The sequence below is a fragment of the Carcharodon carcharias genome, chromosome 9 (assembly GCF_017639515.1).
Source record: "Carcharodon carcharias isolate sCarCar2 chromosome 9, sCarCar2.pri, whole genome shotgun sequence".
NCBI classification, from domain to species: Eukaryota; Metazoa; Chordata; class Chondrichthyes; order Lamniformes; family Lamnidae; genus Carcharodon; species Carcharodon carcharias.
In genome coordinates, this window is record NC_054475.1 from 5,831,783 (window position 1) to 5,850,309 (window position 18,527).

Genomic DNA, 18,527 nt, shown 5'->3' on the forward strand with positions numbered 1-18,527 from the left:
GGAACAAGCTGAGACGATCGGTCTACCGGGGCAGTTCTGTTTTTGGATTTTGGGTAGGAGATAGAAGCGGGCCGTCCGAGGTTGGGAGACTATCAGGTTGGAAGCTGTGGGAGGGAGATCCCCAGAGGAGATGAGGTCAGTGACAGTCCTGGAAACAATGGCTTGATGTTCAGTGGTGGGGTCATGGTCCAGGGAGAGGTAGGAGGAAGTGTCTGCGAGTTGACGCTCAGCCTCCGCGAGGTAGAGGTCAGTGCGCCAGACAACAACAGCACCACCCTTGTCAGCGGGTTTGATGACAATGTCAGGGTTGGACCTGAGATAATGGAGTGCAGTAAGTTCAGAGAGAGACAGGTTAGAATGGGTGAGAGGAGCAGAGAAATTGAGACGACTAATGTCGCGCCGACAGTTCTCAATGAAAAGATCAAGAGAAGGTAAGAATCCAGAGGGAGGGGTCCAGGTGGAGGGAGAATATTGGAGATGGGTAAAAGGATCTGTTGAACTGGGAGAGGACTCCTGCCCAAAGAAGTGAGCCCAGAGACGAAGACGGCGGAAGAAGAGTTCAGTATCATGCCGAGCCCGAAATTCATTGAGGTGAGGGCGTAAAGGGTATGAAACTAAGTCCTTTGCTGAGCACTGGACATTCAGCATCGGAGAGGGGAAGGTCAGGGGGTATAGTGAATACACGGCTGGGGCTGGGATTGGAAGATGGGGTGGGGACGGAGGGACAGGCAGGGGTGGAGGGTCCTAGATGGGTGTTGGTGTCGATGAGATGTTGGAGCTTGCGTTCCTTAGCACTTGAGAGAAAGAGAAAAAGTTTCTTGTTGAGGCGTCGGATGAGCCGAAGGATAAAATGAAACTGGGGGCACGCGCAGCTTTGAAAAAGGGTACGGCGGTGCTGCTGGAGGGAGAGGTCGAGTGTGTTCATATGGCGGCGCATGGCACTGAGAGTGGATTTCAGAATGTGACGGGAACAGCAGTCCGAGAAACGTTTTATGTCCCGGAGATACCTGTAATCCTGGGTGGGTTCGAAACATGAGGGGTGGAATTTCAGTTGAAATCCACGTGGGGTAAGTCGGAGACGGAGACAGTCACTGAGAAAGGAGATATGGCTGTGAAAGCGGGTTTTAGTAAACACCTTGTCAAACACTAGGAGGGAAATGGAAAGCAAGGAAGGTGAGCAAGACAACAGAGAGATACGGAAATCTTGTCGCAGAGAGGAACAGAACTTCTTCAAGGAGGTAGGCATTTCTTGAAGAGCAGTGGCAGTCAATTAAACACAGAGATAAAAACAAAAAAACTGCGGATGCTTGAAATCCAAAACAAAAACAGAATTACCTGGAAAAACTCAGCAGGTCTGGCAGCATCGGCGGAGAAGAAAAGAGTTGACGTTTCGAGTCCTCATGACCCTTCGACAGAACTTGTGTTCGAGTCCAAGAAAGAGTTGAAATTTAAGCTGGTTTAAGGTGTTTGTGTGGGGGGCGGAGAGATAGAGAGACAAAGAGGTGGAGGGGGGGGTGGGGGGGTGTGGTTGTAGGGACAAACAAGCAGTGATAGAAGCAGATCATCAAAAGATGTTAACGACAATAGTACAATAGAACACATAGGTGTTAAAATTAAAGTTGGTGATATTATCTAAACGAATGTGCTAATTAAGAATGGATGGTAGGGCACTCAAGGTATAGCTCTAGTGGGGGTTTTTTTATATAATGGAAATAGATGGGAAAAGGAAAATCTTTATAATTTATTGGAAAAAAAAGGGAAGGGGGAAACAGAAAGGGGGTGGGGATGGGGGAGGGAGCTTACGACCTAAAGTTGTTGAATTCAATATTCAGTCCGGAAGGCTGTAAAGTCCCTAGTCGGAAGATGAGGTGTTGTTCCTCCAGTTTGCGTTGGGCTTCACTGGAACAATGCAGCAAGCCAAGGACAGACATGTGGGCAAGAGAGCAGGGTGGAGTGTTGAAATGGCAAGCGACAGGGAGGTTTGGGTCATTCTTGCGGACAGACCGCAGGTGTTCTGCAAAGCGGTCGCCCAGTTTACGTTTGGTCTCTCCAATTTAGAGGAGACCACATTGGGAGCAACGAATGCAGTAGACTAAGTTGGGGGAAATGCAAGTGAAATGCTGCTTCACTTGAAAGGAGTGTTTGGATCCTTGGACGGTGAGGAGAGAGGAAGTGAAGGGGCAGGTGTTGCATCTTTTGCGTGGGCATGGGGTGGTGCCATAGGAGGGGGTTGAGGAGTAGGGGGTGATGGAGGAGTGGACCAGGGTGTCCCGGAGGGAGCGATCCCTACGGAATGCCGATAAGGGGGGTGAAGGGAAGATGTGTTTGGTGGTGGCATCATGCTGGAGTTGGCGGAAATGGCGGAGGATGATCCTTTGAATGCGGAGGCTGGTGGGGTGATAAGTGAGGACAAGGGGGACCCTATCATGTTTCTGGGAGGGAGGAGAAGGCGTGAGGGCGGATGCGCGGGAGATGGGCCGGACACGGTTGAGGGCCCTGTCAACGACCGTGGGTGGAAAACCTCGGTTAAGGAAGAAGGAGGACATGACAGAGGAACTGTTTTTGAATGTAGCATCATCGGAATAGTTGAATAGTTTGCTTTTCAATTCCCTGGGCCACATCTTACAATGGACCAGCTATTTGGTAATTGTTTAAGAGACATAACGGTGAGAGTGACTGCCCTTGACATCAAAGCAGCATTTGACTGAGTGTGGCATCAAGGATCCCTAGCAATACTGGAGTCAACGGGAATCAGGGGAAAACTCTCCACTGGTTGGAGTCATACCTAGTACAAAGGAAGATGGTTGTGGTTGTTGAAGGTCAATCATCTCTGTTCCAGGACATCACTGCAGGAGTTCCTCAGGGTAGTATCCTTGGCCCAACCATCTTCAGCTGCTTCATCAATGATTTTACTTTCATCATAAGGTCAGAAGTGGGGATGTTCACTGATGATTTCACAATGTTCAGCACCATTCACGATGACTCATACACTGAAGCAGTCCATGTCTAAATGCAGCAAGACCTGGACAATATCCAGGCTTGGGCTGACAAGTGGCAAGTAACATTTACACCACATGAGTGCTAGGCAATGACCATCTCCAACAATAGAATCTAACTGTCACCCCTTGACATTCAATGGCATTACCATCACTGAATTCCCTCACTATCAACATCCTGGGGGTTACCATTGACCAGAAACTGAACTGGACTAGCCATATAAATACTGTGTTTACAAGAGCAGGTCAGAGGCTAGGAATCGTGCAGCGAATAACTCACCTCCTGACTCCACCATCTACAAGGCACAAGTCAGAAGTGTGATGGAATACTCCCCACTTTCCTGGATGAGTGCAGCTCCAATAATACTCAAGAAGCTTGATATCATCCAGAGCAAAGCAGCCTGCTTGATTGGCATCCCATCCACAAACATTCGCTCCCCCCACCACCGACACACAGTGTGTACCATCTACAAGATGCACTGCAAGATCTCACTAAGCCTCCTTCGACAGCACCTTCCAAACCCACGACCACTACCGCCTAGAAGGACAAGGGCAACAGACACATAGGAACACCACCACCTGGAAGTTCCCCTCCAAGCCACTCACCATCCTGACTTGGAACTATATCACCATTCTTTCACTGTCACTGGGTCAAAATCCTGGAACTCCCTCCCTAACAGTGCTGCCGGTGTATCTACACCACATGGACTGCAGTGGTTCAAGAAGGCAGGATTGCAGAGCTTAGATCTGATCCGTTGGTTGTGGAATTGTGTAGCTATGTCTGTCACTTGCTGTTTATGCTATTTGGCACGCAAGAAGTCCTGTGTTGTAGCTTGAGATTGACACCTCATTGTTAGGTATGCCTGGTGCTGCTCCTGACATGCCCTCCTGCACCTTCATTGAACCAGGGTTGATCCCCTGGCTTGATGGTGATGGTAGAGTGGGGGACATGCTGGGCCTTCAGGTTACAGATTGTAGTTGACTACAATTCTTCTGCTGCTGATGGCCCACAGTACCTCATGGATGCCCAGCCTTGAGTTTCTAGATCTGTTCAAAATGTATCCCATCTAGCATGGTGGTAGTGCTACACTACACAATGAAGGGTATCCTCAAGTGAAGATGGGACTTTGTCTCCACAAGGAATCTGTGGTGATCCCTCCTACCAATACTGTCGTGTATAGGTGCACCTGCAGCAGGCAGATTGGTGGAAATGAGGTCAAGTATGTTTTTCCCTCTTGTTGGTTGCCTCATGACCTGCCACAGACCCCAGTCTAGTAGCTATGTCCTTTAGCACTTGGCCAATTCAGTCAGTGGTGGTGCTACCAAGCCACTCTTGGTAATGACATTGAAATCCACCACCCAGGGTACATTCTGCACTCTTGCCACCCTCAGCGCAACACTTGGGCCAGGATTTCCCGGTTGGTGAGCGGGGGGTGGGAGGTGGGGGGTGGGGTGGGGGGAGGGGGGGGTGATGCCCGCTCACTGATGCGTAAAATGAACTCCCGATGTCATCGCACCCCATTTAAATTTTCGGGTAGACAGGGGCTCAGCAGAATCAGCTGTGCACCTGCTGATCTGTCAATGGCCAATTGAGGCCATTGACAGAGTCATTGAAGTAATTAATGGATCTACCCATCCACCCTTAATGTTGGCGGGCAGGCCAGGAACACTGGCAGGCATTAGAAAAAGCATAAAACCTCATCCACTGGCAGGTTGAGGTTTCATGTAGGTTTTAAAAAATGTAATTAAACTGAATTTATAAGTGATGGACATGTCCCAACTCATGTGACAGTGTCACATGAGGGAGCATGTCAGGGAATTTCTTTTTTCTATTCTTAATATTTTTGACGGTAGAGGCGATCTCCCTGAGGCTGCACTTAGCCTCAGAGAGATGAGTGCACTCTTTTGTGCGCATGCGTGAACGATGCACTCTCGGGTTTAGGGATTCCCCCTCACCCGCACAGGGAGCACATAGCGCTTCTGTGTGGACGTCACACTGGGTGGGCCTTAATTAGCCCGCCCACATAAAATGGCAGAGTGCCCCCAATTGAGGGCACTGATCGGAGGGACGCCTCCATGTGCCCGCTCTTCAACCTCCTTCCCCCCCCCCTCCCAATGAGGGGGGGAAAATTCTGCCCTTGGAGGAGTACTGATTCATCAGCTGACCTGGGGGTTGGGAGGTGGTGGGTAATCAGCAGGAGTTTTCCCTGCCCATGTTTGACCTGATGCCATGAGACTTCATGGGTTCTGGAGTCGATATTGAGGACACCCAGGGCAACCCCCTCATGACCGTATACCACTTAGCCGCCATATCTGCTGCCTCTGTCCAGTCGGTGGGACAGGACATACTCAGGGATGGCGATCGTGGAGTCTGGGACATTATCTGTAAGGTAAGATTCCGTGAGGATGACTTTGTCAGGCTGTTGCTTGACTAGTCTGTGGGACAGCTCTCCCAATTTTGGCTCAAGCCCCCAGATGTTAGTAAGAAGGACTTTGCAGGATCGACAGGGCTGAGTTTGCTGTTGTCATGGTAGCTCTTGTCTGCCATATCAGATGGTGGAATTTGGATTCAATAAAAATATGGAATTAAAGGTCTAATGATGACCATGAAACAAATGTTGATTGTTTGGGGAAGGAAATCTGCTGTCCCTACCTGGTCTGGTTTACATGTGACTCCAGACCCACAGCAATGTGGTTGACTTTTAAATGCCCTCTGAACTAGGGCAACTAGGGATGGGTAATAAATGCTGGCCTAGCCAGTAACACCCACATCACATGACCGAATTAGAAAAAAGTGTCTTAGACAAGTTCAACAGAACCTCCTTGCTCTTTTACTCTATGTCCCTATTAGTAAAACCTAGGATAGTGTATGCTTTATTAACTGGTCCTACCACCCTCAATGATTTATGTACATGTACACCCAGGTCCCTCTGCTCCTGCACATCCTTTACAGTTGTGCCCTTTATTTTATATTGTCCCTCATCAAGAATGAGAGGGCACAGATTTGAAATGATTTGCAAAAGAAGCAAATGTGACGTGAGAAAAAAACTTTTTCATACAGTGAGTAGTTTGGGTCTGGAATGCACTGCTTGGAAGTTTGGTGGAGACAGGTTCAATTGAGGCATTCAAGAGGGTATTAGATGATTACTTGAATAGAAACAATGTGCAGGTGTACGGGGAAGAGCCAGGCTCTAGGTCATAATGCACTTTTGGAGAGCCGGTGCAGAAACGATGGGCCGAATGGCCTCCTTCTGTGTTGTTAAGCTTTTATGATTCTATGTTCTACCTACCAAAATGAATCTCTTCACATTTCTCTGCATTGAACTTCATCTGCCACCTGTCCACCCATTCCTCCAGCTTGCCTAGTTCTTTTGAAGTACTATACTATCCCCTTCACAATTCACAATGCTCCCAAGTTTCATATCATCCCCAAATTTTGAAATTGTGACCTGTACACCAAGGTCCATGTCATTAATATGTATCAGAAAAAGCGAGGGTCTCAGCACTGGCCTCTGGAGAACTCCACTACAAACCTTCCTCCAGTCCAAAAAACAACCATTAACCACTGCTCTCTGTTTCCTGTCATTCAGACAGTTTTGTATCCATGTTGCTACTGTCCCTTTCATTTCATGAGCTCTAACTTTTCTCACAAATCTGTTGTGCAGCACTGTATCGAATGCCTTTTGGAAGTTCATGTACACCACATCAACAGCATTACCCTCATCAGTCTTCTCTCTTACCTCTTCAAAATACTCCAGCAAGTTTGTTAAACATGATTTTCACTTAAGAAATCCATGCTGGCTTTCCTCAATTAACCTGCATTTGTCCATGTGGCTATTAATTTTGCCCCAAATTATTGTTTCTAGTAATTTCCCCACCACCAAACTTAAAATAACTGGCTTGAGGTTGCTTCACACCCTTTTTTGAGCAACAGTGTAACCTTTGCAATTCTTCAGTCCTCTGGCTCTCTTGCACCTAAGGAAGAATGAAAAATTATGGCCAGTGCCTCTGCAATTTCTACTCTCACTTCCCTTAGTATCCTTGGATGCATCTCATCCAGCTCTGGTGCCTTGTCTAATTTAAGTACAGACTGCATATCCAATACTTCCTCCTTATCAATTTTAAAACCTTTCTAGTGTCCGAATAACCTCCTCTTTCACCCTAGCCTGGGTAGCATCTTCTTCCTTGGTAAAGACAAATGCAAATGAATCAATTCATACCTCAGCTATGCCCTCTTCCTCCATGAATACCACTAGCCTCCCCCTCAATTATTTTAATATCCTTTCAATCCTAGCATGTGGCAGGAGGTTGTGAAGTGGCTGCACGATGGTATACGATCAGGATCCTGGAGGATTGAATTGAAATATGTCCTCATCATTAAAAGGAAGTGAGTGCATCCTGCATCCCATCATGTGGAAAGTAACCCGAACTTTGGAAGGCATTTTTTAAGGTGGGGTGGATGGGGTTGGGATGATATCCATTGCCAAGGCCTCCTCTCTCCATGGACCAAAGAAGTAGGCCTTCCTTACGCTAACGAGACAGTAACACCTCAATTGAAGAGTCTTGAAATGTGGGTTTGTTGTCCTGAGACCAGCTCTGAGTTCTTGCTGTGTGCAGCAGCTGCATTGACCATTTTTACTGCCATAGCAGAGCTGGATGTCCCTCCCCTCCCACCGCAGGAGCAGACTGCCTGTAGAGTTTGCTAATAGCAACAAATATCTACCACCAATATTTAATCTTTTTGTACACTGAGAAGAATTGGCTAACTCCATAAGGAGTAATGCTGACCGGTAAATGAGTAATTTTGGCGCAATTTTGACATTAAATCCACAGCACACAGGGCAAGTGTCAGCAAGAGTCTGTTTTGTAAAGTTATTTGCATCAATGTCTACAGCAGTGGAAGATGGTATCATAAAGCTGGACCATCAGATATCTGCACTGCAGTCTTCCATTATACCTAGGGATTCAGCAGCTATGACTGCTGCAATATGCGGTCTAGTGGTAATGTCACTGGGCTAGGAATCCAGAGACCCAGACTAATGCCGAGACCCAGACTAAGAACCCAGACATGGGTTCAAATTCCATCATAGCAGCTGGTAGAATTTGAATTCAGTGAATAAATCTAGGATATAGAGCTAGGCTCAATAACGGTGACCATGAAACTATCTCCGATTGTTGCAAATGCCCATCTGGTTCACTAATGTCCTTTAGGGAAGAAAATCTGCCGTCCTTACCTGGTCTGGCCTACATGTGACTCCAGACCCATAGTAATGTGGTTGACTGTTAACTGCCCTCTGAAATGACCTAGCAAGGTTAGTTCAAAGGTAATTAGGGAAGGGCAACAAATGCTGGCCTTGCCAGTGATGCCCACATCCCATGAAAGAATAAAAAAATACAGAAGACAGATGCAGTAGAAATGTTTCCAGTCGGTGCTTCCCTGTCTGCTGTGGAGACATCAGCAATCTAACTCTAAAAGCAGTTTTAACGTATTTAAATGGTTACGGGCAATCATGCGAAAGAAATTTGGAGACACAGAATAGTGGACATCATCAGGAAATAGCCTTCAGTGATGACATACAACTAAAGAGCAGTCACTTGCCATTGAGGCATTTGGAATTATGTGCCATCATATTCCTCCTGCATTACCTTAGAAGTTAGAGTCCACAGGAACCTTAGTAATGGAGACCCGAGCCTCAGATGACTGCTGTAATGTAGGAAATGGACTAACCAATTTGCACACAGCAAGGTCCCACACTAGTAATAAGATAATGACCAGATCATTTCTTTTAGTGTTATTGGCCAAGGGGTAAATATTAGCCAGGGCACTGGAGAGTACTATCCTGCTCTGCTTCAAAATAGCACCATGAGCATAATGACATACAACCAAGAGCAGTCAGTTGTCATTCACTGGAGAGGCTAGACAGTACAGAAATCTCTTAGCACTGTGCTAGACTGTCAGTCTTGGTTTTGTGATCCAATCCCTCAACTTGGCCTTGACTCAACAACATTCTGACTCTGAGGCGAGAGTGCTACCAACTGAGCTACACCTGACAGTCATCCAGTGACAACGCACAGGTATACAAGGTGAAAATGCAACAAGAGCACTAGTCCATCAGCAGATTTTGTTACAGGTGCACACCTTGCTAACATGAGCCTCCTTTTCCAATGAAAAACTATTAAATGAAGAGAAACATAACCCTAAGAAATCTGAAGTAGAGTCCTCCAAGATGTGTGAGCCTGGGATTGAATAACGTCTCCTGCCAACATGATTCAGACACTCCAGCCTCCTGCCAGCTCCTGGTGGTTCTAATTCCACTGTGTAACATTTCTTGAAATGTGGCACTAATAGTTATTTACTTGATAGGCTTGTTCAAGTTGGCTTCAGGTCGTATAATGTGTTGAATGGAAATCTCAGCTGCTGCATTAAGGGCTGCTCTTCCTAAATTGATGCCGAGGTCTATTATTGAATTATGGATGGGGTGGGGTGGGGTGGGGGAAGAGAATGTAATGTATCACAATCACCAAGGGCTGGGGACTTGCTCAAATCTGTCCCCCTTGCAGTGTGGCTGTGGATGCATATTGTTTGGCATTTTATGCATCGACTGGCTGAAGAGTTCAATTAATCTAAAAAGAACTTGTGCAAATTGTTTATGGCAGTTTCTTTATTATCAGGAGTTTTCAGTGTGTATATATAGTACGATTGCTGTAGTCACTAAGCACACTTTACAGCAGTGTGGGGTTGGTCCACTACAGTAATATGAGGTGATGCAGTGCATTGCCAGCATTGCGAGCCTCTACATCATCGATCTAAAATAAATAGACGTCAAATTAAAAAACACTATACTTTCCAGAAATGCGCTTTCTATTTTTTATTTTAACCTCGAGACTCAGCTTCTAAATGTCAAAAGCCAACATGTATGACATCACTGGATGCATTAAAAGCGAAACCTATTGGCCACCAAGTTTATGCACCAATATAATGACTGCGTTAAAGGTGTTTTATTTAATATTCTCTTTGGATTTTGTGTGTGTCAGCAGTACTTTAACCAGACTCCAAAAATAAAGAGAGCACTGACAGACTTCAGACTGAAAATCTAGAAGCTCAGTTATTTTTAGTGCATCAATTCCTCACCCACGTGTTGGTTTAAGTTGATTAGAATGTTTCACCAGGCGACTCTCGACTGGACCTGGCCAGTTGTTCTTCTCGGCCTCCTGACTGGGATAGCCTCCTCGGCTCCAATAGCAACGAAAGCGAGGGGGAGCTTGGAAGGGAGATGGGAGACTCTCCTCTCCAGGTCCTTGTATCCGATCTCTGGGAGGAAATTAGACCTCGGCTGGGACAGGGACTATTTCACTGGAATCAAGAGAGTGAGGAGGCTTTATTGCAATGTTGGCATCGGGTTTCACCTTCAAATCACGGCTGATGGACAAATTAATGGAGCACACACTGAAAACCAGTACAGTAGGTAGTCAGCAGCTCTTTTTGGATTCTAATCCAGTTACTGTTAACCAAATTGAATTCTTTGCAACTTTGTTAGACGAGCATCTATGGGCAAGTGCTGCACTGCACAGAGTTAATAAATGTACCTTGTGCAGGATTAAAAGAAACATCACCTCTCTTTGTTGGCTTACCTGGAAGGGAATAGAAAGTTATCCCAAATCATGCAGAATCTTATCCTGATTTAAGCGCCCCAGTCTTTCAACAAGGAGTAATTTCTTTGAAAAATGCCAGTCTGAACCGGTGTTTTAACCGTCTGTTAAATAGGCATGATGGCATTACTACGACACAATTGCTTCCTTGTTTGATAACACTACTTGAATGCCTCAGATCTCCGGGCAGTATATGTAATGTATATTTGTCTATGTTGCTTATCTTTTGCTTTAAGATTTTGAGGAGTTAAATGCATTCAAGTGCCTGACTAGCCTTCAGCAGCTCTTGGAGTCTGTGCAAATAATGTTTTTTAAATACTAGAAAGTGAATCAGAATTGCACTTAACAAATTTGCAATGTTAAACATCGTAAAGACAGTGAGGGAAACCTGCAGAAACAGTATACTTGTTAACCTGTATTTTTTGAATACTTCTGCTACCCAATTGCTACACAGACTTTAAGTGGTTAAATACATGTTGTGGACAAAAAAGATACCTTAAAAATAGAGAATGGAGCATGCCAGTTTGGCATTCCCCTTCTTGTTTCCGGGTAGACCTATTATTCTTGCATGCACTGAGAATAATTGTGCACCCGCAACTTTTAAATTATCCATACATCTTGCAATGAAGACAGGTAATTAATGGAAATTGAAGAACTTTGGACAGGGGCTGACTTTCAAATAAAGCTTATTGTGTCTTGGCTGAAGTACAAGTTCAGGTCAGCTGATGTTAAAAGGAATCAGGAACAGCAGTCGGTTTATTTGTGCTGCATTGCAGGCTCTCTTTTATTTAGACCAGCACACCCCCCTCCACCACTCCTCCAGCCCCCATCCTCCCCATCCCCCAAGATGCTTAGTTAAAATTAGATTACATGTGCCATAGCATGACAGTAAGTAAGTCAGGTTACAGTTTGTGTGTGTGTGTGTTTGTGTGGGGAGGGGTGCTCTTTGCAAAAGACCTTACTTTCCTCTAGACTGTGAGGTAGAATAGTTCAACTTCTGCTAGTCATTGTGCATTTTATTTTCATGTTCCGCCAACAATCTGTGTTAATACAGATTCCTTTATTGATGCATTGAGATCTTCTAAAATAATTTTGGACTTTGGTATTTGTAGCATTTCAACAATTTTTAGCTTAGGGTTTTTTTTTGTCAAAACAGCAGGAATCATTCCTGGTCTCCGACTGTAGCTTTTTTGTGTGTATGAAATGCTGACAATCCTGCAAAATGCACGGGCCTCCTAAGAAACACAGACATGGTGAGGCTGAAACAAATTTGCAGCTTGTGAAGATTTAATTTAACTTTTGACATCTCACCTGATAAACACTGAACATAAATGCTTGTCATTTGTTTATTTATCATCTCTGCTCAGAATTTATTAGTGCTCACTCCTAGGAATACAAAAGCAGATGCTACTTTTAAAGTAGCATCAAGCAATGTTTGCATGAGTACAGTAACATCGTGTTTATGCTACTGGATGAGTAACACTGAGGTTTGGACTGATAACCTTTTGAGCTCAAATCCATCTGTGGTGAATTGAGAATGTGATTTTTTTTAAAATCTGGAAATAAAGAGCTGGTGTCAGTAAAAGTGACCATGAGACTACCGGGTTCTCGGGAAAAACGGAACTGGTTCACTAATGTCCTCTAGGGATGGAAGCCTGCCATCCTTGCTTGGTCTGGCCAACATGTGACTTCAATCCCAAACCAGCATGATGGACTCTATCTGCTCTCTAAAATACCCTACCAAGCCACTTGGTTGTACCAAGCATCATGGAGGAATCTCAATACCATCTTCTGAAGAAAGCTAGAGATTGGCAATAAATGTTGGCATTGGCAGTGGTGTCCACATCTCAAAAATGAACTTAAAAAATAGTGACACCACCTTGGCCCTACTCTTGAACCTTTACCTACTAAGCACATTACTTGGCCTAATTTTTAAAAAAAATCTCACTGGCTGTCCAATCAAATGAGGCCGTCATCTTGACAAGGCTTAGCATACATTATTCAAAAAGTTGTCCTGGTTGAGCAGTAAACAATGGGTGATACTGAGTGCAGGGATTTGGTGATCATGAACAATGTTTCATGGCCCTTCCATTGGAAGTGCTAAGAATATGATTGTTCCTGTTGAATGATCTCAACATGAAATCCAAAAAGTAATTAATTTACAGGTCAGTGGTTAGGAATTCTGCAATGGGTAACTCAACTCCTGACTCTCCAAAGTTTGTTGACCATCTCCAAGACACAAGTGAGAAATGTGATGGAATACTCTCCACTTGCCTGGATGAGTGCAACTCCAACAACACTCAAGAAGCCTGACACTATCCAGGACAAAGCAGCCTGCTTGAGTGGCACCTCATCAAGCACCTTAAACATTCACTCCCTCCACCACTTTCACACAGTGGCAGCAGTGTCTACCATCTACAAGATGTACTGCAGCAACTCACCAAGGCTCCTGAGACAGCACCTTCCAAACCTGCGACCGCTACCAACTTGAAAGACAAGAGCAGCAGATACATGGGAGCACCACCACCTGCAAAGTCCCCTCCAATTCACACACCATTCTGACTTGGAAATATATCACCATTCCTTCACTGTTGCTGGATCAAAATCCTGGAACTCCCTTCCTAACAGCACCGTGGGTGTCCTGTACCACTTGGACTGCAGCAGTTCAAGAAGGCAGCTCACCACCACCTTCCCGAGGGAAATTAGGGATGGGCAATAAATGCTGGCCTACCAACTGACACCCACATCCCATGAACAAAAAAAAACTGTTAACTGTTTTGTGAATGAACTTTAATTGTGAGTTTGGCCAGCTGTCTGACATCATACTGGGAAGCCACAAACATAGTCTCCAACAGGATTGTGGATAGTGGTCAATACTGTGAAATCTGGGGCTGAGATTTGTGCTTCAGGAGTGGGAAATGGGAGTCGGTATGGTTTCCGAGTCTTGAACCTGCCCCATTGGGGAAATAATCACTCATTAGGATTTTGACCGGAGCATCCACTTAATTGGAATGGAGAAGGTTTCGCACCCAATTAAGGGCGGCAAACAGGACCTCAAAGCTGGAATGCCAATCGGAAGCCTTCAGCTTGCCAGGAGAAAAAATGTGCTGTAAAGGGTAAGTAAGTGAGAGGGCACTTCAACATCTTCTAAACCAACTATTTTAAAAATTCAAATGAAAAAAAAGAAAAGGCAGCCAGGCCAGCACTGTGGGTATCCCAGTCAGACTCCTTTACCCCTGGTTAACAGGAGTCTTAATGAGACTAATTGGCTACCTGCCTCATGGGGACGGGTAGCTCTGCCTGGCCCCAAACCCACCTCATTCAAAACGGCTAGAAACCTGGAATGGTCAGGAAACCGGCAGGCCAGCACTTTCAGTTCCCATCTGCCTCTGTTCCCAACCTCAGCAGGGCCCAAGACTTCTGCCCTTTAATGTTTTCTTTGGTTAAGGAGAGCTGAGGGTGGCTGCTGAACTCCCACAGCTACCCCACCTGAGACTGGCTGGCTCAGCACAGGTTGGCAATGTGTGACTCAGTGCCACTCTGGTCAACGCTTTGTCGCACTGAATCATCAGGGGAGGTGGAGATGTAATTTGCAAACAGTTCAGGATGGCAGATAGTCACAGATGGCAAACTGAAGAGTTCCTTTAAATGACAATCAGCAGTTTTGCATTAGAACAAAAATACAAGGGCAATTTAGTGAGTGAAGCATGTCCTTCAGCCTAACCAGCATCTTATTGAATTTTGAAATGCTCCATCACCTTTGCCTTATCTGGTAGACCATTCCAAATATTTGTCACTCTGCCCAACTGATTTGATTTAAACTTGAGCAATATTTTGGGTTCACCTTATTGATAATTAATGTGCCTCAATAAAGTGCCTCTCCTCAATCAAGACTAAAGCTTAAGCTTCTCTGATCTTCCTTCATAACTCATATAATTCTTGTCACCCTACTCTATGTCCTTTCCAAAATCCATATCCAATGTGTCCTGACCAAAGCCATACAAAGGCCAGTGCTTTCAATTCTTTGATTAAAACACATGAAGAGAATAGCTGATACAAGTAGATAGGCAGGCATCTTATCAAGGCATTTGGCCCCAAGGATTACATGGGTTTACTCAACATTATGCCCCATTATGTAACTCATGGTGGTGGCTGCAGTGAGTTTTATGATAGGCACTGAACATCAGGATGTAGAGGAAGGATTAGCAATAATAATGTAATTATTGAATAACTAGAGAAGGATAATCCACGGTTGATTATTGGGTAGTAACAGCACTGGAATGGGTTGAATAGCAAGCGCTGGAGGTCTCAGCAATCTGAAGCCAGCGAACAATGGAATAATCTAAGAATGGGTAGTTCACCCCTGCATTTTTTTACCTTGTGCCAATTGCTTGACATTATGTTCCTTCCCAATGGGAGGTACATTGGACTTTGAGCCAGATCCAATATCGTCCTTTTACACTAAAGTCCAGATTCAAAATTACTCCCAACGTGTTGGGTGGCACATCTTCGTACTGAAGACCCCGTGAGATATCGTACGGCCAGGATATTTTCACGAATAATAATAGGATGAAAAGATTTATCCATCCAAAAGTACAAGCCTACATTATCATTTTTATAAATGATTCTTTTGCTCAGCCACCTTGATTAGCGTGAAATTCTGAAATCTGAAAAAGATTCAAGGTGAAGAAAGCACTGCTGATATATTGTACCTTCTCTCCTCAGACTTCAGACACTGGGTGGTAATTTAGTGGACCGGGCCAGTTGGTCATTGTAGAACCCGTCTGCTCTTTATTGGAATCAATGGAATGAAAACCTGGCATGTTTGTTAAAAGACCGGTGATCTGCTCCGCCAGGTTGCCCATCCAGGCGAGGAAGATGAAAATCTTTCTTTATCGCACTCTCTCTTTCCCTGTTGCGCACACATCGCAAATTCTCTGAACCATTTGTTTCCTGCAGAGATATTTTCTCTTGCTCACTCACTTTATCTGTTTCACTTCACATTCCTTTTCTGATGGTTTGATTTCGTTTTTTCTCTATTTTTAAGTTGAGTTGCTTTCTGTCCCTGTTGCCTTATCAGGCTGAGGCTCTTTCTTCCGGGGAGGTGAAGGCTGAGAAGTGCTCGTCTTTAGAATTATAAGGATGTTCAATAATCTGGACATAAAGACATTGCTTCCATTTGTTGTGGGGGGAAGCCATTAATACAAGATGGTCACATCAGCTTTTTTACTCAGACTGGTTAAAATGTGGAACTTTTTTTTAAAATGATGTGGGCATCACTGATAAGACCAACATTCATTGCTCATAACAAAAACAGAATTACCTGGAAAAACTCAGCAGGTCTGGCAGCATCGGCGGAGAAGAAAAGAGTTGACGTTTCGAGTTCTCATGACCCTTCAACAGAACTTCAGTTCTGTTGAAGGGTCATGAGGACTCGAAACGTCAACTCTTTTCTTCTCCGCCGATGCTGCCAGAACTGCTGAGTTTTTCCAGGTAATTCTGTTTTTGTTTTGCTATCACGTAGGATGATTGAGGCAAATAGCACAGATCACAGTATCTTTATAGTGCAGAAGGAGGCCATTTGGCCCATTGAGTCTGCACTGGCTCTCTGAAAGAGCATTCCACCTATTCCCACTCCCCTGCCTTATCCCCGTAACCTTGCACATTCTGTCTCTTCAGGTAGCAATCTGTGGTAGCAATTCCTTTCTGAATACCTCAATCGAATCTGCCTCCACCACCCTTTCAGGAAGTTTGTTCCAGACTCCAACCACCCTCTGGGTGAAAAAAAAATTTCCTCACATCACATCTACTACTTTTATTTCCCACCAATTATTTTGAACCTGTTCCCTATAGTTCTTAATGTTCTCTTGAGTAGGAACAGTTTCTCACTATTTACCCTGTCCATACCCCACAGGATTTTGAATACCTCCATTAAGTCTCCTCTCAGCCACCTTTTCGCCAAGGAAAACAGTCCCAATCTTTCCAGGCTACCCTCATAGCCACAGTTCTTCATCCCTGGAATCATTCTTGTGAATCTCCCCTGTACTCTCACCAATGCCGTCACATCATTCCTCAAGTATGGTGTCCAGAACTGGACGCAGTACTCCAGATGTGGCCTAACTAGTGTCTCATACAAGTTCGATATGACCTCCTTACTCTTGTAGTCAAGGCCCCTATTAATAAAGCTTTAACATACTATGTGCTTTATTAACTGCTCTCTCAACATGCCCTGCAATCCTCAATGACATATGTATATATACACCAAGGTCCATCTGTTCCTGCACCTCTTTTAGAGGCTCTCCTTTTATTATAGATGCAGGTAAAGGGAAGATTGATAAGTCCATGAGGGATAAAGGTATAGAAGGATAGGGTGACATGAAGTAATGTGAGAAGGGGCTCGTGTGGAGCATAAGCACCAATAGGTACACTGAAAGGCCTGTTTCTGTATGTAAAAATATTATATCTTTCTTTTCTCTCATAAGATGAAAGATCCCATGACATTGTCTGGCAGAGAGTTGAGGAGCTCTCACATTTAGTTAGGGAGCAGCACAGGCAGAACCCCAAATGTGGGAAACTGTTTGGCCCTTTAGGCAGATGTAGGGAAGGCACTGGTAGTAAATGAAAATCAGAGCACTCAGTGGAAGATGAGCGAATGCAGAGATCATCCCATGAGTGTGAAGGACATTACGAGTTTGATTTTTCTCCCCTCCCCCTCCCCCACCCCTCACCATGGTGGTAAATTGGACAATGCGGATTTTGCAGTCACCTGATTTATCTCCATTGATTCTGGCTGTTTGGCTGGGTCCAGCTGATGTCTGTGTGTTGCATGAGTAGCAGGTGGTAACACTGCCTTTGGACTTGGCGCTCACTCCAAATAGGGTCAGGAAATTGTGTGTCTCTAAAGCACTTAGTGACATGCTGTCCAAGCAGAACTTTACCCTAGTTGGCTTATTGTCAAAAACATTAATCAAATCATCTCACCAAGAAATTGCAGACATGAATGTACCAGCTAAATGCAAGTTGTTAGCTGCCTTTTATGCAGATCTTCAATCCAAGGGTGTAGCCTCACAATTCCTGATGCTGGTTTACTAATCTTCAAGGACAGTGTCTGTCCAATTTTAGAGAAGCTTAAAGGATGTATCTTCTTGCATGGGGTAAAGCCTGCTCATGTAAATAAACAGAAGCATTGGCATCAGGTATGACGTCAAGCACTTGTTTGAAGGCAAAAATGTATATTTAAACCAGTTAAGGGCCAGAAGTTAATGTGGGAATGAACTATAGCTATATTGGGATAATCACTGTTGCTACATGAGCTGTTTCCAGGGTCTGACGAAGTTGTCCCATGGGGTGATACCATTCTATGAAGAGCCAAAATTTTGATTAATGGAGTTGGAGAACAGCTAACAAATCTGTATGTAATTTGTCATACGAGAGACGTGTTAATATTTTTGCAACGAACGGCACCAGGATTATGAATCGAATCAGTTGTTGCCATGCTAGGGAAACAGACACTGATTTGAAAAATAATCGCCTTTCCTGGAATCACTGTTACATTTTATTTGTACATATTCGAATAATACTCGTATCAGGTAACTCCTGTTGCCTAAATGATACAAGGAGTGTGCCATCTTTGCCTTCTTCAGAGCTGTCCTTTGCATCACCATTCATCTTAACGATACGGAGAGGTGGGGAGGAGGGGTGGAACTATGGTACCATACACCGCGTCTGAACTCAGAATGCCATGGAATGGTGGGATGCCAGAATATGCCCACAATCCTCCACATACCTAACGGCTGGATTTTTGATCCTGAGTCGGAAATGCAAAGTTGGGAAAAGTCCCAACTCCACAAGCAAGACTTGGGAGGAAGTGTCCCAAATATC

General features: G+C 44.7%; 1 protein-coding gene across 1 annotated transcript in view; it reads left to right on the top strand.

Moving 5' to 3' along the window:
• The window catches only part of LOC121282005, a 52,379-nt gene that overhangs the window by 18,343 nt on the left and 15,509 nt on the right, over window positions 1-18,527 (top strand). Inside the window, exons 5-6 of the mRNA XM_041195318.1 lie at window positions 7,891-7,997; window positions 10,146-10,458. Coding sequence (XP_041051252.1) covers window positions 7,891-7,997; window positions 10,146-10,458 — 420 coding nt within the window. The remainder of the gene's footprint in view (window positions 1-7,890; window positions 7,998-10,145; window positions 10,459-18,527) is intronic.